The following is a 22,738-nucleotide window of genomic DNA, read 5'->3' as shown; positions in this document are numbered from 1 at the left end:
TCCCTATTATTACTGTTTTAGTAAAAAATCAGCTTTTCAAAGTGTGCACCTATTTCACCAGGAGTACTCAAACTACTATTTTTGGTACTACATGCATAAGCCAATGGCCCCCATTACAATGCACTGTAAGATTGGTCTGTTGCTGCAGTTGCAGTTCTTAAAGAATGATTGGTGCTAGAATAGAGCTTCTTGTGGCCTAGATCATGCATCTCTGTAGTTTGGCTGACACCATGGTCAAGCTGTACACTGTAATTGTAACATATGCAAGCATAGCAGCAAGTGGATTTTTAGATCCAATGTGGAGATTCTTTGGCCTTCCAGGTGTTGCTGAACTGAAGTTCCCATCATCTCAGGCCATTGGCCACCCTTGATGGGCCTGATGGCAGCAGTGATGTAGCAACATACAGAGCACAAAAGGTTTCACACATCTGGCCTAGATCATAGGTTCACTCCCAGTGCCATTACTGCATCTATATGGGCTCGAGAACTAACTACATGGCTCACTAGCAGCAGCTTTTCCCCACCTGCACTGAACAGTAACAGTGTGGCAGGAGCATGGCTACAACCACCTGACAGCCATACGGAATGCATAGGAAGAGTTCTGTATTAATGTTAAATGTGACATGGTTTCGTTTATTATCTCAGTTTAGACAGATCTTGGCTATGCATTACTTCATAGAATAGAATTGTAGAATTGAAAGCAGGAAGATTTTTTCCAGGTGCATTATGTGTGACATATCCAAAAACATTGTAACTGGGATGCAAATGTTTTCTTTTCAAACAATGCACATTCCTTACTGGAGAATTACAAAATAGCCGAATTCCATGAAAATACAAAATATTTCATTCTATTTTTAATCTTTCTAAAGGTGTGTGGGCAAGTCTTCGTTCTAGCAGTCGGTTTATCAGCACTCAAATGCCACTCCTCGATGTGGGTGCAAGATTAGCAGGGAAAGATGGTTCACCTTCATATACCAGCAGTAGTGCATATTTTCAAAACCGGCTTCTGAAACGCCAGGCTGCCCTCTACATATTTGGAGAAAAATCTCAACTAAGGGTATGGATGCTTTCCAGTTATAATTTTGTATTTTTGCTTGGCTGCTTTTAAAGGGGAGATTTGTATGTAACTGTGGTGCAGCACAGCACAGAATTATGCAGGTTTAAGCCCTACTGATTTCACTAGGCATTAAATGTTCACAACTGTGTGCTAGTTTGCAGGATATCTTTAGAGTGCATGACTGTTTAAACGATCACAACTATAGAAGTTTCTCTCCCTAAACCATTGAAAGAGATACACATTTATTGCTCATTGAGTTAAGAATTGTGAACATGTATCAAATGTACGTACTTCCAAAAGCAACAGAAACTTTATGGCATAAGCTTTTGTAGACAAAAGGGGGAAACTGCACATGGTGGATTAAATGGCAATGAAATGCAAGGAGTGTGATCAGTTAGACCTTCAGTTTATACAAAAAGTACAAAAAATGACAATTCATAGCATCCATAATTCAATGAATCAACACATGTCATGACTCATGAGGATTGGGTTGTTGTGGCAGGCTGTTTGCATAACAACCATTCAGCTCATGAAAATGGGAGCAGGGCAGGAAACCACTCAATGTTAAAGTAACACTATTAATAAGTTGTTAAAGTAAAATAAAGCAATATTTTACTTTAAATGCACATTAATAACACAAGTAAATACCTTATTTGTCCACAGAGCTTCAAACTTGATTTTGCTTTAAATTGTGAATTTGTTCCGGTCGAGTTCAGTGACATCCGGCAAGTGAAAGCTAGTTTTAAAAAGCTCATGAGTGCTTGTGTCCCTAGCAATATTCCTGCAGATTCTGAAATAACATTCCTTAAAGCGCTCGGAGAATCAGAGTGGTTCCCACAGGTAAAGTGATTTGGTGAAGTCATAAATGTCTTTTCTTCAATAACTGCTTTAAATAGCATATGCTTTATTCTTATGCAGACAGATAATATTTCAGTGTTCACAGTGACAGATGTGAGATTTGACGACTGAAGCATTACATGGCTACATGTAATATGTAGTACATAGTTATTATTTACTTTCTCTCTTAAAGTCAGTTTAAATCTTTTGCTGCTTTTATTAAAGCAATTTCAGTTTAAATTTCCAGTATTTAAATTGATGAAACATGAATAACAATGTGGCTGAATCTGTTATTGTTGGTTATCCTTTGTAGTTAAAGATCTAACCACCATATTGTATTCATTCAGTACTTTGGCACAAGTCTCCTTGAACGGAAATGGATATTTTCTGCTTGAGTGCTCTACAGATTAGACACTTGTTTCAAAAGTTATGGTCTACTGCATCTAAATATTTTTAGCCAGGATTTTCTACAGCAGACATTATTTGGCTTTTTAAAAGTATATTGCAGATGGGTGGTGGGCAGCTTATCCAGACTGGGGCCCTGATATGGGGCAAATGGGGGCTTTAAGCCTTTCCCCATTGCAGGGGTCCTAATTGGTCTCACATCTGCTATTTACATTGAAGGGGGGGAAACTTCCATTTCCACCAATTTCTTAGTGCAATTAAGTTAATTAATACCCATTTAGGACCCCCATGGATGGGCAAAGATTAATGCCTCCAACCACCCATGCCAGATCTCTTCCTACCCCATGTTTGGAGCTTACTTTTTAAAAGCAAGTCACACAATTGGTAGTAGTATTGTATATCATTTGCCCCCTAATTTGGGGTGGAGAACCTGAGGCCGTCCAGATTATGTTAGACCACAACTCCCATCATCCCTGACTATTGGTTATGCTAGCTGGGATTGATGGGAATTGCAGTGCAACAACATCTGGAGGGCCACAAGTTTTCCTACTCCAATGTAGAATATACACTCATGTTTTGCAGCTGTAGAGTGTGACACAGAATAATCACAAGCCCTCTTTGGATTTAATATGGGTAAAATCCTTCCCATAACCTAAAACTTAGAGCTGGGTTGTGCATTACTTCTGATGCCAGTAAAAAAAGCATCACTATAGCATGTTCTCCAACTCTCCCTCTTTGATCTGTTGTTTATAACCTCTGACCTCAGTGAAACTTAAACGAGCCTTTAGCTTTAGACAAATAATATTCATATAAAAATAAGTCTTTCTAATACTCATTTTTTACAAGACTAGTTTGTTGAGTACCAGCATAATTTGATTCCAGAAATCATTTTGTTTACTAATTTACCCTTCATTCTAACATATGCTCTTCATCTTTTATATATGCACTCTTGTATATAGCTTCACAGAATAATGCAGTTGGGTGTGGTTATATCGGAGTTGCTTGAGAATGGTTCTTCAGTTTTGGTTTGTCTGGAAGATGGCTGGGATATCACAGCACAGGTGAGCCTATAACATATTAATGGCCAGCAAAGATCACTTTGCTCTGACCAATTTACTATATCTGTTTAATAACTTCAGATACCAGAGAATGCCTCAGACTTAAAACCCTTCACAGCTTTCTTTTATACAACTTTTTTTTTAAAAAAAAAAACCCATCCCTTGAATCTTTAATCCTTTAGAAAGTAATGAACTTTTTTGCTGATGGGAAACTGATGTGTAGTGTCTCTCTCTGTGTGGAACTGGATCTGTCTCACATACATACATTCATACTTGCAATCACTCTTGTCCTATAATTCTGGTGTTTAGAAAAGGCCTGGTGTAAAAATAAACTGGCAGTAATTTTAGTCCTATGCAACAAACCATGGAAGAAATGAACAGTAAGTCCAGATCTCTTTGGCTGTGTTGTTTTTTCTAAAATTGCAACAGGTTGCTTACTATCTAACATAGTTTCTGAGTTAATCATGGCTTAATGTGAAAAAGCAGTGTACTCTGATTTCATTCATCCCCTAGTGTGAGCAGGATAGACCTATTGTGCCTGAACCAGGGATTGCAGTTTGTTGCTCCCTAAGTAGTTATTATCAGCAAACATGACTTAAGATCTGTTATCAATTGTGGCTTGTTTGGGAGCCATAAACCATAGTCCCTGGTTTAGATAAAACATGAAACCAAGGGTTCCTGGTTTGTGTATTCCATGTGCACCAGAGGAGTGGTTCCAGAGTGATTGGGATAAAAGTTGGACAAGTTGTTTTATTATTTGAGCCTCATCCTCACCTCTCCCAATTCTTTACTGTTCTGGCAAGCTGTATCCGATTGTTGACACAGGGTTTGCATCACCAACCTCCACAAGCAATATTGACATTGCCCATATGCACAGCAGTTCTATCTTTGAAGTGTGAGACCAATCAACAGAAGTAGTTAGGTACACTAAACAGTTGGTAGGGGGAAAGAGACAAGGAAAGCTATGCACCACAGCAGTGCTCAGACATTTCTCTTGCAACATACTAGATTGTTTCTAATGTGCTGTATCTAATGCATTACAAATGTCATTTGATATCCAGGTGGTGTCTCTCGTGCAATTACTCAGTGATCCGTTCTATCGAACACTTGAAGGTTTCAGAATGCTAGTGGAAAAAGAATGGCTGTCCTTTGGTCATAAGTTCAGCCAGCGCAGTAATTTGACTCTCAATTGCCAGGGGAGTGGATTTGCTCCTGTCTTTTTGCAATTCTTGGATTGTGTTCACCAGGTAAGTAGAGCAAATCTTTATCTCTAAGATAGATAGATAGATAGATAGATAGATAGATAGATAGATGATAGATAGATAGATGCAAAGTACCAGCATTCCAGGGTAATGGACAAATATATTAGAAAAAGAGGAACATTTTATGTTCTCAGTAGGATAAATAAACAGTGCAACAGAAAAATGTGAAAATAAAGCTATTTTCATGGTAGTAGTGTAATGTACTTCTACCATACTTCTCAAAGAAAATATAAGCAAGTATCTACAAATCTGCTCCATAGACTCTATGCCTCTGCTCCTCTGGCAAAAAGGACTCCCCCTAGCTCTCACTTGTAAAGCAGTTTATAAAGTTAAGCGACAGCAGCAGTCTCTTTCTCTCCTTTTTAATACATGTTTTCCATATCTCAGCACAAATTAGAGAACTCTAAAGCCCTCTTCATTGCCATAAAGCTTTGGGGGGAGACAGTGGCAAGCACAAATAGTGGCTGCCCGATAGGCCAATCCAATATTTGCAGACACCTGCAGGTAAGATTTTTCTACATTTGCAGAGCTCACTGGTGCTAATCAATCTACCTGAGTCATCACCAAGAAACAAAAATGAATATGCTGGATCATTCAGCTCAGTATCATATTTCCAACAGAGGACATGTGATGTGCAGATCAGCTTGTAAACAGGATGTGATGGTGATAGCCATCACTTGTTAGCTCCTGCCAGCTGAAAATCATAGCCATGCTGCCTTGTACATGAAATGGACTATAGTTCAAGAAACCTTGTGTTATAATAAAATTGTTAGCCTTTAAGGTGTCTCAAGACACCTTTCTTTTTCTTTTTCTTTTCTTTTTCTGTATATAATGTTATCCTCTATCAAAGGTTTTTAATTCCTATGGTCAAATCTAGCATTGCACTGGAATAACTACTTTTTGGATTGTAGTCTTGCCTATGTAGAACATGGTTTTCTAGAATTAATCAGTTCTGCATGAAGATGACAATGGAATTGGATCTTTATTTTGGATCTGCTGTGCAATTCAATCAGAAGCAATAAGTGAAGGTTTAATGGCATGCCACTTTTAACATGCTGAATGAGACTGGAATGATCCTGCAGAAAAAAGCTGTCCTTGTTTCAACTAGAGAGAACATATAAAACAGGGATTCTTAAATTAGAACTGCATCATCTTACAAAAAGCCATTGTTTATGCCAGTATCTCCAGGTGTCAGCTGAATTATTAATGTGAATCATTATTTCACAATAGTAACATCTGGTAGATCTCGTAGATGTTTCTAGGAAGACAGAATTTGTGACAGTGATGTCACACTAGGAAGCTTCCTTCACTTTCTCCAGAATCCCGTGTCAGTTTTAATGTGTTGTTATAATGCTGCATTTGCATAAAACTTTTATCTGTGAAAGTTATTTTTTCTCTTCCTACCTCTTTCCACTTCCCCGCCCTCACTGTAGTGAGGAAAAGCTATAGCATATGTTGCTGTCTCAACCATGCGTGTTCTTTGTAGGCTAGGCATAGACTGGGTGTAATCCAAAGGTACACCTAAAATGAAATCTCACTGAAATGATGTGAACAGCTTCCACCCCGCTACCTCTATAGTGACTATCTGTGGTAGGGGTAGCCAATGTCTACCTTCTAGATGCTGTGGGCTCTCATCGTGCCTGCCTTCCAGACTTGAAGCGCTAGGAATTTGGTGGAATATAAAAAATGTTCAATGAATTGTTTTTGTGGGTACCTTTTTTCCTTTCATAGCATTATCATCATCATCATCATCACCATCACTTGGGAACTTATAGATCTTTTTTCAAAAAAATTGGTATGGATGCACCTCTTCAGTAAATGCTACTTATCCATTTTAAGTAATTAACAGAAATGGTAATTGTTGTGACTGAAGGTCCTAAAGAAAAATGGGAATACTGGAGCCATTCATCCTCCTTTTCACCTGCTCCATTCTTTTCCTGCAGAAAAAAGGACAAATTACATATTACGTGGAATATCTGTGAGGGACTTCACTTTCCTTCTGTGGGGAGGCAGCATCTGTGGGAGGGGTGAAAAGTAAAGTACCCCTTCCTCACTGCTGCTAACATATTTTCGGAACCCCCCCCCCTTCCCGGTTGCTTTCCAGGTTTTCATTTTTTATTTTTAAAAAAAACCACCTAGTGAGTCAACCACAGATTCCTTGTAACTCTTAGTACTTGAAGAAATATTGACTTCACTTTTAGCCCACTTAAACAATAATACCACATTGCCCTAGTTGGCTTTAATACAGTTCCAGCAGACACTGTGGTGCAAGATTTTCATTGCTGTTATTGAACCAAAACTGGAATTTCAAGGCATTGCAAATATTTTCAAATTATGCCTGCATTTTTATGTCCCATCCCCACCACACACCCCACTTTCTGTCCCATGATTTGGTTTGCAAGAACTCTCAAGGCAGCTATCAACTTAATAATGATACAACATATGAAAACAAAATATCAGTCTTCAACAAAACAAACTGAGATGCTTTAATAACTACTTTTCAAAAGTGCTATTATGGCATGATGATGAAAATAGCAGTAACAGTAGATTGTTTATTAAGATCACAGAATTTTAAAAGACATATTTGGGACCTTTCCCTAAGAGCACTATAGTGCTTTGACAGAAGTTATAAAAACCCATTTTAATCTAGCAGTTATAAGGTTGTAGCAGAAAAGCTTGCAGAGGTGCCTGATCGATGAAAGTAAGATAAATAATATATTTTGCTGTTTAAGTTCAGTTTTCATATATATATATATATATATATATATATATATATATATATATATATATATATATTACTGTTGTAATATATGTTGCTATCATTTGTGCATTTCAGATTCACAACCAGTATCCAACAGAGTTTGAATTCAATCAGTATTACCTGAAGTTTGTAGCCTTTCACTATGTTTCCAATCGATTTAAAACATTCTTGCTGGACTCAGACTATGAAAGACTGGAACATGGTAAGGATCCCAGTTTTGCTGGTGTTAACTTTAGTCAGTGCTTTAAAATAAAAATAAAAAGTAACATTGAATCTGCAGAGATACGACCACTGTAAGTTGTTGTAATATACCTGCCACCCTTTGCTATATTGAAATTTGTTCTGTGGCTGCAATTTTATACATAATTACCAGGACGTAAACTCCATTGAACTCAGTGGGCCTACTTATGAACAGACGTAATGGATTGCATTTTATAGCTTGTGACATTGGAAGTTACCTGTGGCATTTAAAATTCCTGGCAAGTAGCTCCCTTTCCTAACCAGGAAAAGGAGGACACTACGCATAGGAACCACATATCCACACTGCCTAGAGCTTTCCAAACTGTGTGTCGCGACACAGTAGTGTGTCAGCTGCAGTGGGTAGGTGTGTCATGCAAATGTTCTCCACACTCCTCCTAGGGCTGAAAGGGGTTAGTTTAACCTCCTGTTTGTTAGTAAAACTGAATTGCTGTGTTGCGAAATGATGCATGTCTAAAAAGTGTGTCACCAGCATGAAAAGTTAGGAAAGTTCTGGCCTAGAAGGTAGAGCTCAATAGGTGATATCACCCAAGATAAAGTGTGTTCATTGCTCCCAGAGCTTGGAAGGCTTCCATTCCCTTTGGAGCCCCATTGGAATGAAATTTTAGTTTTCTCACTTAAGTAGTTCACATTGCAGAATTCAGAGGCCAGGTTGCTCACTGGGCAAGATGGTTTGAGCATATAACGCCAATCCTGTCAATTACCGTATTGGCCTGAATATAAGCTGCACCCGAATATAATCCTCACCTTTAAAATTCAGGGGGGGGGGAAGGAAAAAAAGATTATACCCAAATATAAGCTGCTCCCTTAAAATTCCACAGGCACTCACACCCGTTTCGTTTTACTACCGTGTTTCTCATATTTTAAGGCATCCCTACAAAATAAGGCATGGCAGGATTTTCCTGAGGTGGAAAAATATAAGGCATACCTCGAAAATAAGCCGTACCAGGTGGTGGGAGCAGGTCTGTGGCAAAGGAGGGTTGCTGCTGCTGCGTTAACCCCCGGGACCCGGCTGCAGCCTTTGCCTGCCGCGCGCGCAGCCCCAGGACCCGGCTGCAGCCTTTGCCTGCCGCGCGCGCAGCCCCAGGACCCGGCTGCAGCTTTTGCTTGCCGCGCGCACAGCCCCAGGACCCAGCTGCAGCCTTTGCCTGCCGCGCGCGAAGACCCGGTGGGAGCAGGTCTGTGGTCTGTACAGATACCGGTACTTAATTAAAAAATAAGACATCCCTTGAAAATAAGCCATGGTGTGTTTTTTTCAGGAAAAAATAAATATAAGACGTGTCTTATAATATGAGAAACACGGTATATGTCTGTTTCAGCAGCAATATTGTAAAAGCCAATTTTTGTAAGGTCGCGAATTTAAGCCGCACTTTAACTTTTGACAGTCGGAATTTGGGGGGAGGCCAATACAGTAGTTTCCGGGCCCAATTCCGGGCCCAATTCAAAGTGCTGGTTTTGACCTATAAAGCCTTAAATAGCTCAGGACTACAATACCTCAAGGACCACCTCTTTCCATATGAACCTACCCAGATCCTGAGATCATCTTCTGAGGCCCTTCTTCGTGTGCTGCCTCCTCCGCCAGAGGTCCGGATGGTGGCAACTGAGAATGGGCCTTTTCTGCAGTGGCTCCCTGCTTGTGGCATGTAAGCATGTTGAGAGGGGAGTCCTCATTTTTGCCACAATTTAGTGCTGCTAGTGAATGAGTATTATCAGTTAAATTACACTGTGATGTCACAGGCAGCTGTTAATAAAAGGCAGCTGAATTTCTTATAATGATGTTTATATCTGAAAGTACTCATGACACATAATCAGATGCATCTTTTCCAAACTTACAGGAAAAGAAAAGAAACTTTAGAAGGTCACAAGCTTACGTATAAGAACATTGGAGAACAGGGAGGAGCTATCTAATGCTGTCCCTTCTGCTCCAAACCCCGCTTCTCCGCCTAGGCATGCTCTGTTGGATATTTTTAGTTCTTTCACACGCTGTAAAGGCCCTTCATTTTCAAAAGTTCTTTTCACTATCTGGCAAGGAGAGTTCTTTCCATAACTTTTTATATTTTCTTGTTTTCTAGGGACACTGTTTGAAGATAAAGGAGAGAAACATGGCAAGAAGGGAATTTGCATGTGGGAATGTATAGACAAAATTCACAAAAGAAGTCCTGTCTTCTTCAATTACCTCTATGCACCAGTTGAAACAGAGGTATAAAGCAGAAAGGTTCAGGACATTCATTATCCTGGTACCTGAATAAAGTTTGATGTCTCATTTGAGACTTTCATTGAGTGAACTACCTAGATTACATGAATGTTTACTAGCATAAACAGGACTACAAAACCATGGTCAAGATCCCAAGAGCATATTGAATGGCTGGGGCATGCTCAGTTAGATAGTTAGATAGTTAGATATCTGAAGAAGTGTGCATGCACACGAAAGCTCATACCAAAATAAAAACTTAGTTGGTCTTTAAGGTGCTACTGAAGGAATTTTTTTATTTTTAGATAGTTTTAGTTCTTGAACAAGCAAAATCCTGTACTGTGAACAGCCTTCAGTTTCAAAAGCACTTTTTACTATCTGGCATGAAGCATTAATGTTTCCCAAACACAACCACCTGGGCATGCGGAAGTAATTGTGCAGTTTGCTTTTTTTAGGAGAGGGGGAATAACAGCTTTGGTTCTGCAACCTTAAGCTTGTGTTGTGGGGCGAAGGTGTCCAGACAATGTAAGGCAAGCATATTTCCCTCTAATTTATTTGTGCCTGTTACTAGAATATCCTATAACTCTGCATTGAAACAGCATCTTGGCTGGCAGAGCAACAGGTGGGCAAAGCACTGGGACATGGTCTCAGGTGGTGACCTCATGCTAATTCTTGAATTTAAACCTAGTTTTACTACTGAAAAACTATAGTTTTGTTGGTGACACAGTTATAAATGTACATGCCTGGCACTGTGGAAAGAGATGGATCAGTAGAACTAGTGACAGCTCCTCATCACAAAATCTTAGGACCAAAAATCTGCAAAGCTATTTTTATTTAAACATATATATTGGTGGCGTTTCTGAGTCTATAAATAATATTCACCATATTTGTTTTAATAATATCACCCATTTCTATCAGCATTTTATTACATCCTTTCTAAAGGACCTTTCTGACCTATTTTGCTAGATGAATGAGGAGCCTAATATATCCTTGGTAAATGGAATTTGAAAGAAAGGGAGGGCTTTCCAAGGTTAGAAGTGAAATAAAGAGGTAATTTACCCCCTGAACAGTATGGACAAACTGAAATTTGAATTTAATTTATTACCCTAATAAGGAAATTGAATCTTGTTCTTACAATTCAGGCAGCTTGCATCAGCAATGCAAAAAATTTGAGGTCAGGTCAGGTATGTTCCAGATGTTATCTATCAAATGTTAAGTACAGAAGAGCAGTTGAAGTAGTGCACATCGATTGGCCTTTGAGGAAGTGGGGACAATGATACTAGAAAGCTGTTCTGTTATGCATTATTAATCTGCTGGCATTAATTTCTACAGGCATTAAAACCAAATGTAAACATATCCAGTCTTAAAAAGTGGGATTACTACACAGAGGAGACTTTGGCTACTGGTCCTTCTTATGACTGGGCCATGGTAACTGCAAAATGTAGTACCTTGGATGAACCTGACCAAATGGACATGTCACCTTCCCACAGTAAGAGGAAAATTGTCTGGCCATGTTATGACAACATTAGCAAAGTGCAGCCAGATGCCATCACCAGCCTATTAAATGTGAGTATAAATTTTTAAGCATCTATTGGTGTCAGGTAACATCCATTCAATTTTTAAAAATGCATTTCCCTTACAAAAGCAGAAATAGAGCAAAATGATATTTTGGCTCAAAGGGAAGACCACTCCTCTTCTGAGTTAGGATTGCCTGTGCCTGTTTCCCAGACTAACTGCAAGCCAACCAATTGTCTGTACAAATTATGTTAGCAAAATACAATACATTTTGAATGTTGGTCCTTTTCTGGAAATATTGAAATGTATCACAAGATTTTTAAAGTCTGTGAGTGGTCTTTAGGATATTGTCTGTGAAATGCCCAAATTGGAGTATTTTAAACTATTTCACACAAAGAACTTGTAGCTTTTCTCATTGTACAACAGAACTGCACTGGCATCTATTGGTTAGCTTCATGTAAACTCCACATCTGCGTAAACTAAGTGGAGCTACTAATGTAGTGTAGTTATCCTGCTAACTTCTAAGTAATAATAAATTCCATTGAAAAATGGTTAGGTAGTATCAAGGGTATTGAATGCAGACAAGTGTTAGGAAGATGTGTTTAAAAATCTTTAAAATAGTTTTTATAATAAGCAGTAGCAAGACATTTTCCTGAATTAATTGCTCTTTTAAAGCAACAAAAAATGCATACCAAACATATCAATTTGGGGGGCAGGGAAATGCCTAAATATTTTCAGCTTACAATCAGTATTTGCTGTGCTTCCATACTGTGAAAAATGGATTCTAAATTAGCCTATAATAATAGTCCATGTTCAGCTTTATATACTTGAATTCAGTTTTTTCCTTTCTCTTAGCATATAATCCTTCTGCAGTTTAGAAGAAAGAACTGTAATTTAGCAGTAAATAAAATGTGGTTTTGAAATATACAGTGGTGCCTCGCTAGACAAAATTAATTCGTTCCACGGGTCTTTTCTTGTAGCGAAAAATTCGTCTAGCGAATCCCATAGGAATGCATTGAATTTTTTTTGAATTTTTTTTTTGCCCATAGGAACGCATTAATTGAATTTCAGTGCATTCCTATGGGAAACCGCGATTCGCTAGACGAATTTTTCGTAAAACGCATTCGTCTAGCGAGGCAAGCTCCGCTCGAAAAATCCTTTCGTTAAGCGGAAATTTCGTTAAGCAGGGCATTTGTTAAGTGAGGCACCACTGTAATAACTATTGGCTCCAACTAGCTGTTTATGACTTTTTCAGTGTTCCTAGAACAGGGGTTGGCAACCTGCAGCCCATGGGCCACAAGCGGCTCACAGGGGCCGTTTAAAAGGCCCACAAGCAACCCCCGAACCAAGCCACCCGCTCAGCGAGTCCCTTGCGCACTGTGCTAAACTGGCAGAGCGGGGACTCGGTTCCGCGGCACCAGAAATTGCATCTGCGCAGACGCCGTAAATTGCGTCTGCACAGATGCGATCCAGCCCATGGAGCAATCTCCGTGGGAGTGAACTGGCCCAGGCAAGATAAACCTTGCCAACCCGTCCTAGAATTTATACTTCACTTTAGAACATAGAGGCTTAGATCCTAACTTTTAACCCTGTGAACAGAAGGAAAGTTGTATTTGCAGAGCACAATGCTCTTTGGGGTCATGGAGCTAAACATTAGGCTCTGAGCCATACTATAGCAGACGAAAAGCATATCTGACATTAACTCATATAGTATCTTTCACAAAGTTTCGTGTTCCTTGTGCTCTTGCATTCATCTGCTTATGGTTTGTTTCAAGAGAAACAATGGTTATGGTTTGTTTCAAGAGAAACAAACCATGAGCTCAAGCTCAGACAATATGATAAACCAGACTATGGCTTGTTTCATGATAGCCCGGCAGGAACAGGAACATGGCAGGAGCAAAGTATCCATGATATGCTGCTAATTCACATTAAACCATAGCTAATTTTAAATATTGTTTAATCAGATGCACAAATCAAACTCCTATCTCACGAAAAATTCACATAGGAACATACATTAATAAAAGGTCGCAAGAAGCTACCAAAGAGTTCAAATTCCCAGTTTCACAACAAGAACAACTTACAGTCTGGCATACATACTAAATAAGTTTTTCTGTTTCATTTTGGTTTTTTATTACAGTTGGGTACTGTTCCTTAAAAAAACAGGGTAAATGTTACTCTTGGCAGTTTGTAATATTGATGTCATAGCACTCGGCCTGAATTTTGCAAATACTCTTTTAAAAAACATATCCAGCCCTTTTCATCATTTTTCATCATGGCAAGCACTTGTAGCTTTTGTTTTAATGATATAAACAAACCGTCAGAAATATTTAATGTCAGGAAAAACCGCTTCCGTTGTTTTCAGGAAATCGAAAGATTGGAGAACAAGTTAAATCAAAGCCCAGAAAGGTGGCAGCCATTGTGGGAAAAAGTCAAAGTAAATGTGAAAGAAGATACAAGGCAGGACAATGTAAGTGGCAGAAGGCACACTGATCAGTAATTGCATTCCTTCTTCAAACAAAGGCTGGCAAGAGTTGTGACCAAAGCACCTTCTGAAATTGAATTCTTACCTGTTTAAAGTAAAAGTGGCAGTTTTAGATTTGCTTAGATCTACCACACAGTGGTGGTTTTCCCAGTCCCTCTTCCTGGTTATTTCTGATTTTAAGAATTTTGTGAAATAGTTATACTCTTTGTTTTGTCAATGTATGAAGAAAATAGTATTGTCTAATGAGGTCAGCTATAGTAATTCAGCTCCTTACACTTTTAATTCACCCTATGAATTGGTGTGCTGTACTCTTGCCAAAATGTTTTAATGGTCACTGTGGTTCTAACTTAAACCAGCCAGGAATCCCAGTTTAGAATGTTGCTTTGTTGAAACCTTGGCTACCCCTCCATCTTAAAACTTCTTGAAATTTTATTACTTTTTCAAAGCATCGGAGACATCCTTCTGGCTCATCATCAATAATGTCTGCCAATCTGCATTCTTATCAAAAGAGGTCTTTGTTACACCTACCAGACAGTGGATTGGGTGAAGAACAGAACACCAACATCTCACCCTCCAATGGTGTGGAAAGGAGAGTAACTACGTTGTACAATCAGTTCACATCAAAGAATGATGAAAATAGGTAATTTGAGTGATTAGCATATGATACACCTCTTTTTCAGCCAGGAAGGAGAGTCACATCCATTTCTTAATCTGCTGTTTCAAACTGCAGCTCATCAAATATAACAAAAAAGTAATCAGGGTATTAAAACAATACCATATTGAAATAGAAAGCCTGACAAATCAAGTACAGACAACTAGCTACTGTCTCTCTTATAAATTTTGCTATTTTAAAAATACTGTTTTATTCACATTATTTGCATTTTTTTTTTCTTCAAAAGAATTTTGAGGTAAATCCTTGGCTCAAAGAAGAAACGTTTCTGGGGGATGTATGCTGAGTATTTAATGCTTTTGAAAAATGAGATACCATTTATTAAATCTGCATTTTTATTTTTATTTTCAGCTTAATTCATAAGTATGCCCATTTACAATCTGGGGCATCTGGCTTCTTTCCTCCTAATGGCCATATTCCATTTAGAGGCAAGATGCTAGTTGCATTAAGACTCTACACAAAGAAATAATTGCTACATAGTCTGGCATACAATACAAACAGTACTTTTGATAAAACACTTTAAACCTCATGGTTATCCAAGGATCACACTACTCCAAATGCATTGACCTTGTAGGGATGCATGTACAATTCTCATTAAAGAAAATATGGATTTAATTACATGGATTTAATGAGAAATATGAGGTAATTACTGATACTGATACATAAATGTTTACTTAGGTCAGGGGTCCCCAGACTTACCGAGCGGCGGGCCGGTGCCCGCCGCGCCGCCCGCGCGGTGGGCCGGACGGCAGGGGAGTGCGCGCGCAGCGGGCCGGAGGGCGGGGGAGTGCGCGCCCGTGCGCATGCGCACACGCACACGGGCGGGAAAAAAAATCGCCGAAAATCGCTTGTGCGCATGCGTATGGGCCTCCCCCGACCCGGAAGTGCACCAGAAATGACCTCTTCCGGGTCGGGAGAGGCCTGTACGCATGCGCACAAAGGATTTTCGGCGATTTTTTGCCGATTTTTTAGATCGCCGCTGCGCCGCGCGCCGTGAGAGCGGGCGGCGGCAGCGGGCGGCGGGGGTCGTCGCGGGCCGGATTGGAAGGCCGATTGGGCCGCATCCGGCCCGGGGGCCGTAGTTTGGGGACCCCTGACTTAGGTGATACTAGAGCAGGGGTCAGCAAACCTTTTCAGCAGGAGGCCACTGTCCCTCAGACCTTGTGGGGGGCCGGACTATATTTTGGAAAAAAATATGAACAAATTCCTATGCCTCACAAATAACCCAGAGATGCATTTTAAATAAAAGGACACATTCTACTCATGTAAAAACATGCTGATTCCTGGACCATCCGCGGGCCGGATTTAGAAGGCAATCCGGCCCCCGGGCCTTAGTTTGGGGACCCCTGTACTAGAGAGCTTAAGAGTAAATGCATTTCTTTTCTTTTCCTTAAGATCATTTGAAGGTACACTTTACAAAAGAGGAGCTTTGTTGAAAGGCTGGAAACCTCGTTGGTTTGTGCTAGATGTTACCAAACACCAAGTAAGATCTACTTCTGTTTTCTAACAGAATAAATGTATTATTCGTGCAAAATAAGTTTTGCAGAGACTGCAGTAAATAATTATGTGAAGATACCACTAGGCTGGGGGGAGAAAGCAATTGTACTATCTGATCTCCCTGCTCACAGATGTTTCTTTAAGAGGCTGAGTTTGGGCACCTTATCAAATTAGTGAAGCAAGGAGATTTCATCCTCACAAGAAGCCTTGTGAGGTAGGTTAGGCTGAGCGAGTAGCCCAGGGTCACCTAGTGAGGTTTATGACTCAGTGGAGATTTGAACGGTGGTCCTAGCTCTTACTTCAACGCTCCTAAGTATTTATATCACACTTGCCTTTGGAACATATATGGCAAGCACCTCTGAATTTGTGAACTCAAGTGCCTTTGAGTGGAATTTTGAGAGCTGCCATTGAATAATACCTACCGTAGTTTGATGTATTTCCTTACACTGTATTTCTTTGCAGAATTTATAAGCAGCAAGTTGCTCCAATATTTGTAAATTGCAGTCTATCCAAGTCCTAGTGGTTCAAACTCTGTGAAAACTATGGCAATTGTTAGGTTCTCAAATGTGTAATTTGCATACCTGCCAAGTTCCTGCCGGAAAAATAAGGGATCGGCAGCCCAGAAGTGGCGCTGCTGCTATTTTGGAACTGGGTAGAGCAGCACCAGAAGTCACTTCTGAGCATGCTCTGCCCAGTTCCAAAATGGCCACCGCGCCGGAAGTCGCGCTGCGGCCATTTTGGAACTGGGCAGAGCAGCATCGAAAGTCGCTTCTGAGCATGCTCCGCCCAATTCCAAAATGGCCACCACGCCAGAAATCGCTTCTGCGCATGTCCAGAGACTCCAGACATGTGCAGGAGCCACCTCCCCCGGACGGTAAGTAAAAATCTGTTTTTCCAGCTGGGAACAGCTGGAAAAACGGGGGTTTCCCGGGGAATATGGGAGACTTGGCAGCTATGAATTTGCTTGTTGTTCTTTTCCATAGTGCATAATTTTCTTCTTTTGTTACTAGCTAAGATATTATGATTCTGTTGAGGATGCATGCTGCAAGGGCCATATTGATCTTGCAGAAGTAGAAAGTGTGATACCTGCTTCACCTACTATGGGTGCTCCAAAGCATGCTAATGAGAGAGCATTCTTTGATGTAAGTATATTGGCTACAGACCTTGGACTACTTCATATTAGTACCAAAAATCCCTACTTCCACTATGTGTTTGCATCTCTCTCTCAAACACACACATACACTCACATTAAGCGAACTTCATGTTTTTGAAGTTTTCATCAGATAGCCTTAGTCCCGTTCGCCATTATAAGAAAACTTTTTAAAAATAAAATAGATAAAACAACACTGCTATCTGCTGCTAAGGTAAGGCTCTTGATTTACGCATATTGGTTTTACTCTTGAATGCTGATAAAAGAGCACACTGCTATTCATGGCTGCACCCTTTTGAATATGAGTTTCAGCATACCTACTCAAGTGTAAGGCAAAAATGTCCCAAATATTCTGCCTGTCAATGGCAGGACAATGATCCTGAACAGATAAATTCCCACCCCCATATCACTAATTCATTTTAATGTGTCACAGGCATATATGCATGATATGAATTTCGTCTAGATTTCTGCAATCCTCCCAAACCTTCTTTGAGGAGGAAAAGAGCCCATAGGAATAATGTTCCCGACCGTTCATACAATGCCTGTACAGTGGAACCTTGGTTCCTGAATGGCTCTGTTGTCATACATTTCAGTTCTTGAACACCGAAAACCCAGAAGTAATTGCTTCCACTTCCGAACATTTTTCGGAACCCGAACAGGCAACACTGATTTTGTTCAAGAACCAAGGTACCACTGTATCTTGTTTGGAAGCCATTGTCAGCCCAAATGCATGGAACTCCTCTATAACCAAAATTGACAACTTTATATATATATATTGGAATGAAACAAAAAATAACCTTTTGAGGGTTATTACTTAGTATGTAGGATTTTCAAGTTGCCAGCCCAAATTTTAGCACTTTTTCTGGGAAGGTGAAATACAAGCAATACAATAACATCTCAAGAAGTATCAGTTCTAGCCATTATTAAAGACTGTGTATTTTATTCTCTTTAAGTAAGACTATTCATATATTTCCAGAGTCAAATTTAAACATTCTGAAGGAGGCGAGTTTGCTATCTGTCTTTAGCGTATCTCTTGCTAAACCTAATGTCTGAAGGGGAAATGCATCTTCTGTAAACACTGAGACATGAAGTGGGAACCATGAGCTGGCAGTAGTTCCTTAATAGTTGGGTCCTCCTGTCAAAAATTACAATTTATCACTGGGAGACATGTGATCTACAAACACCAAATTAATGTAAAATAAAAAAATTCCTTCAGTAGCACCTTAAAGACCAACTAAGTTTATATTTTGGTATGCGCTTTCGTGTGCATGCACACTTCTTCAGATACACTGTGTATCTGAAGAAGTGTGCATGCACACGAAAGCTCATACCAAAATATAAACTTAGTTGGTCTTTAAGGTGCTACTGAAGGAATTTTTTTATTTTGCTTCGACTCAGACCAACACGGCTACCTACCTGTAACCAAATTAATGTGTGCTGCACAAAGTATAAATTGGCCACAATAAGCTCTAAAATTATACTTAAGAAAGTATGGAAATTGAATGCATTTTAAGGACACAATTTTCTTATCTTTACTTTTCATTTTGCAGCTGAAGACAAGTAAGCGTGTATATAATTTCTGTGCCCAAGATGCACAAAGTGCCCAGCAGTGGATGGACCGAATACAGAGCTGTATTTCAGATGCATAATTAGGAATTTTGCTTTGCTGCCAACAGCAGAAAGGAAATGATTCTGTATGCAAATAAAATCACTTTGGATTATAAGATGATTTGTTGTTGCAGATCAAGCAGCCTTATATTTCAGCCATAAATACTCAGAACATTGCCTTTCCTTAACCGTATAGCCTGTATTATGACTCTCCATTTGGAGAACACTCAAAATCAATTAACTTCTCTGCCTGCAAAATGGTTCTCTTCAGTAGAATTGCAGGCCTGATGATCAGGCTGCATTGTACTGGGATATGCTGTTATCTCAGGCTTGCTATTTGTGAACAGTTTCTTCCAAATAACCCTCTATTTTCCAGTGTTTCAGAAAGGGAGTCAATTGTCAGGCTAGTAAATCTTATACAGCATTCTTAAAATCTTCAAGGCCCATTAGGAATTGTATCCCACAGATGCATAAACAGAATACAGTTTGCACAACTATTGTTTTCTCCAGACGGCTGAGGGACCCTCCTGAAAAAATGTTGCTTGTGGTTGTACAGGGCTGTATAGTGGGAAGGGAGGAAGTGTGTATAATCAGGCTCATGCAAGGTTCCTCAGCCAAATTTCAGGTAATTTTTCCCTCCCCACTACCACCCAACACACTATAGCCCACATTTTTCAGGAGACTTCTCCAACCCTCTGAGATGTGGCACTTCCCAGAGGGGATGGAAAGAATGGATTGTGCAGGCTATCCTCTAGCCCTGTAACCATGGTTTGGAAACCAAAAAATATGCATGACAGAGTCTTAAGACATTTATTCTAGACACCAAAAATGTTTAAGAAATGGTTCTTTCCTGGTATTTTTGTCTCCAGATATATCTAGATAGTTGAAGGATACATCATTTTTTTATTTACATTCTCTTTACCTGTGGCAGAAGATAAATGAAGACAACAATAAAACTGACAAAGGTCAAAACCTTCTACAAATCACTTGGGAGAAAAGCCTAAGAAATATAAAAAGTTGTATATTAATTTATGTGCTGTTCTGCTCGTTGTAAAATGAAATAACAATGATAAATGCACTAAACAAAACAAACACTTGCACTGAAATCCTTGAAAGCAGACATTTGAAGGATAGAGGTAAATTATTTATAGCAGAATGCTAGCTAGATAACAGTGATTTCAGATAAAGAATATGTACATAATTGGGCATAATATGGTGTGATTTGATACTTTAAAAACATTTTTGCACATGAATTGGAAGAATGTTTTTAGATTTTTTTACATTTGCTAACATTGTGTTTGTTCATCTTAAAAATCTTTGAGGAATGTTGTTGGTTTTTTTACAGTCCAAAATTAATAACAAGTTTGACTTGGTGCAATCTGTGATGACTTTGAGTGTAGAGTCTCTAGATAGCTAACATGTCATGTTTTTGTTTTAAGTACTAATATGTTTAAATATCAAACTAATATGTCAGAGTTTGTACATACTGGTCAGTATTTTCTAGTGTTTAGTAATGTTGCTTGTAACTTAATGGCTACATTCACATGTCGTGCTAAACTATGGTCAAGTGTAACAATGACAAACCAGCAAGTGTTGGGCTTACATGCTATTCCCTCCTCTTCTGGTGCAGCAAAGAGGAACAGCTCAAAAGCTTCCCACTCAAACTGTTTAGTCTTAACCAGGCATCCCCAAACTTGGCCCTCCAGATGTTTTGGGACTACAAGTCCCATCATCCCTGACTACTGATCCTGTTAGCTAGGGAGCATGGGAGTTGTAGTCCCAATACACATCTGGAGGGGCGAGTTTGGGGGTGCCTGATCTTAACTGTAATTAGTGAAAACAAGGCAACTTCAACCCGTATTTTACAAAGCTGGGTTATTTTCACTAATGATAGTTAATAGCAGGTACAGTTTAGGAATCGGACAGAATATTCAAATGTGATTGATGTAAAAGGGAAGAGGGAGCTTTCATTCTGCTCATCGCAAGTGTGCTAGAGGTGAGGAGGTAAGGAAGCATATGAGCCCAAGGCTCATTGTGGCTTTTCATTCTAACATCAAACCATGGTTTACAATCTCATGTGAACGGGGTCACTACCAACTAACCAAACTGACTTCATTTATAGAATTTCAGTTACTGAAATTGTTTACCTTTTTAAAAAAAAAACCACTACTTTTTCTATATTTTTTAAATTAAATACAGATTTCACATTGTACTCAGACTAGGAAATACATCTGTTTTAAATACATTGGAATCCCAAAAACAAACAGGAATGAAGGATTTTTCTAGCATTTTCAGCCGATAAACCACCACCTATGAAAAATGGTGTTTGCACATTTATGTATTTTTCTTCGTATATGAAGTACTTTTATATGTACTTTGTATAATTATTCTGTTTTGTGGCTGTTTAAAATGTACACTACTTCTATGGTTGTAACTAGCCAATTTTAATTATTTTATGTATGTTACATAACTAGTATATGCTAACCAACTTGTAATAAAGATACTTCTTAAGAAAGCATCCCTTCTTTCCTCTACCAAGTGGTATACAATAAATACCTTGCATCATATAACACTACAGTTAAATTATATTCCAAATAACCCTGTAATAAAATTCATATTTTTATACAGGCAAGTGCCATCTTGTATGTGGAAAAGACTTGTTCTTAAGTGTGTTTTATCATTATTAAACGCACAACATTCCATTAATACTACAGGCGGCCAGTAATATTTCACTATTATTACTTGCTTAGAAAGGTTGTGCTTCTGTATTAAGTGAATACCAAAAAAAATCCACATGCAACATGAATATGGATACAATATACAAATGGCATATTCAACAACAGTTGATTACTTGAGCCTTTTAGCACCAGAACTGCCATAAGGCGGCTTAGATATCTGGCATTCGTCCTGTTGTCTGCAGGAAAATAGTTGATTAGGAAGCCCTTTCATTGAGTATTAACACTTCATCAGAAAATCTGTTCTAAGTATGCCCTCCAATTTATCTTTAAATGTGCCCCAAAACACTGTAATTTAGGGCATAGCTGCCAACAGCAAGTTTTTGTGAAATTTCTATGATAAAAAATAGAGCAAGTAAATAATACAGCCCATAAACTGGTGACATTTTCTATTCAGATAGTGCACTATTCTTGAGTTTCTTTGCATGCAATGTAAGCATTTTATGATGGCAACCTTTCTATTTGTTTTGTTATTTTCCTAATGTTCAAATGTTTCATAATCTTTCACGTTCCAGATATTAAATTTTATGTAGATAACATAATTTTGAGTAGATTTTCTGATGAAGAGCAGTCACCCATAGCAGCAGATGCAGAAGACGCTCAGACCATCTCCTCCGCATCTGCTGCTTGCTTGTCACTTTGACCTGTGATGTTCTTGCAGGGCAGTTTGGCTCTGCAAAGGGGTTTGGCTTCCTAGAATAGCCAGCCAGCCGAGACTTGGCAGTTCCTAATAGCAGGCACCTTTGTCTGCCTTAATCATCAGCTCCACAGGGATTCTGTAGGGTCACCCTCAAATGAATGATTCCCTAGTTAGTTTGACTTGTTGATTGGGTTGATTCCTGGGTGAAAGGCCTAACCTAGTATTTTGATTGAGAGGCAGAGTGCTGGGAAATGGTGACCTGATAAGAGCATGGCAACCAATCATGGACACATCCACAAGATATATGGTTCATGGCAATGTGATCTGTTGGGCAATTGTGTTGGGAGCTTCTTATTCAGGGTCCTGAGATTTGGAAGTGAATGTGTACGAGTCGGGATGTGAGACACAGTAGAGGAGAGGAGACTGATGGTGACCCTATACAAGTGACCACAGGTCGGGGGGGGGGCATTGGGTCTATGGGCGATCTTGATGACTACACAGTCCATTCACTACAGGCACCTGGTGGCCAACTGAGTTGGTGCTGCTGTTTAGTTTGATTACGAATGAAGGAACCTGCCTAGCCTGTATTACTCAGACCTGGGTGAGTTGGGC

General features: G+C 39.3%; 1 protein-coding gene and 1 long non-coding RNA gene across 10 annotated transcripts in view; one reads left to right on the top strand and one right to left on the bottom strand.

Annotated features, from left to right (window-relative positions):
• SBF2 (SET binding factor 2) overlaps positions 1 to 21,269 on the top strand; it is a 221,315-nt gene extending 200,046 nt beyond the window's left edge. For 5 of the 6 annotated variants that reach the window (XM_088667287.1, XM_035119305.3, XM_035119296.3 and 2 more), the window contains 12 exons: positions 870 to 1,057; positions 1,721 to 1,897; positions 3,259 to 3,360; positions 4,419 to 4,604; positions 7,456 to 7,582; positions 9,711 to 9,838; positions 11,162 to 11,395; positions 13,707 to 13,811; positions 14,273 to 14,466; positions 15,892 to 15,979; positions 17,004 to 17,135; positions 18,694 to 21,269. In XM_088667287.1, coding sequence (XP_088523413.1) covers positions 870 to 1,057; positions 1,721 to 1,897; positions 3,259 to 3,360; positions 4,419 to 4,604; positions 7,456 to 7,582; positions 9,711 to 9,838; positions 11,162 to 11,395; positions 13,707 to 13,811; positions 14,273 to 14,466; positions 15,892 to 15,979; positions 17,004 to 17,135; positions 18,694 to 18,792 — 1,760 coding nt within the window. In that variant the 3' untranslated portion in view covers positions 18,793 to 21,269. Of the gene's footprint in view, positions 1 to 869; positions 1,058 to 1,720; positions 1,898 to 3,258; positions 3,361 to 4,418; positions 4,605 to 7,455; positions 7,583 to 9,168; positions 9,282 to 9,710; positions 9,839 to 11,161; positions 11,396 to 13,706; positions 13,812 to 14,272; positions 14,467 to 15,891; positions 15,980 to 17,003; positions 17,136 to 18,693 lie in introns of those variants that run through there. The other variant, XR_015949328.1, reaches the window with a different exon arrangement.
• LOC148687614 (uncharacterized) overlaps positions 5,579 to 22,738 on the bottom strand; it is an 82,283-nt gene continuing 65,123 nt past the window's right edge. For all 4 annotated transcript variants that reach the window (XR_015949342.1, XR_015949340.1, XR_015949341.1 and 1 more), the window contains 2 exons: positions 7,501 to 7,622; positions 5,579 to 6,556 (listed from right to left, as the gene is read on the bottom strand). This is a non-coding gene — a long non-coding RNA (uncharacterized LOC148687614). The remainder of the gene's footprint in view (positions 6,557 to 7,500; positions 7,623 to 22,738) is intronic.

Source organism: Zootoca vivipara, chromosome 1 (assembly GCF_965207765.1).
Source record: "Zootoca vivipara chromosome 1, rZooViv2.hap1.1, whole genome shotgun sequence".
NCBI lineage: Eukaryota > Metazoa > Chordata > Lepidosauria > Squamata > Lacertidae > Zootoca > Zootoca vivipara.
Note: the sequence above shows the minus strand (reverse complement) of the source record. Positions and strands in the feature narration are given on the sequence as shown.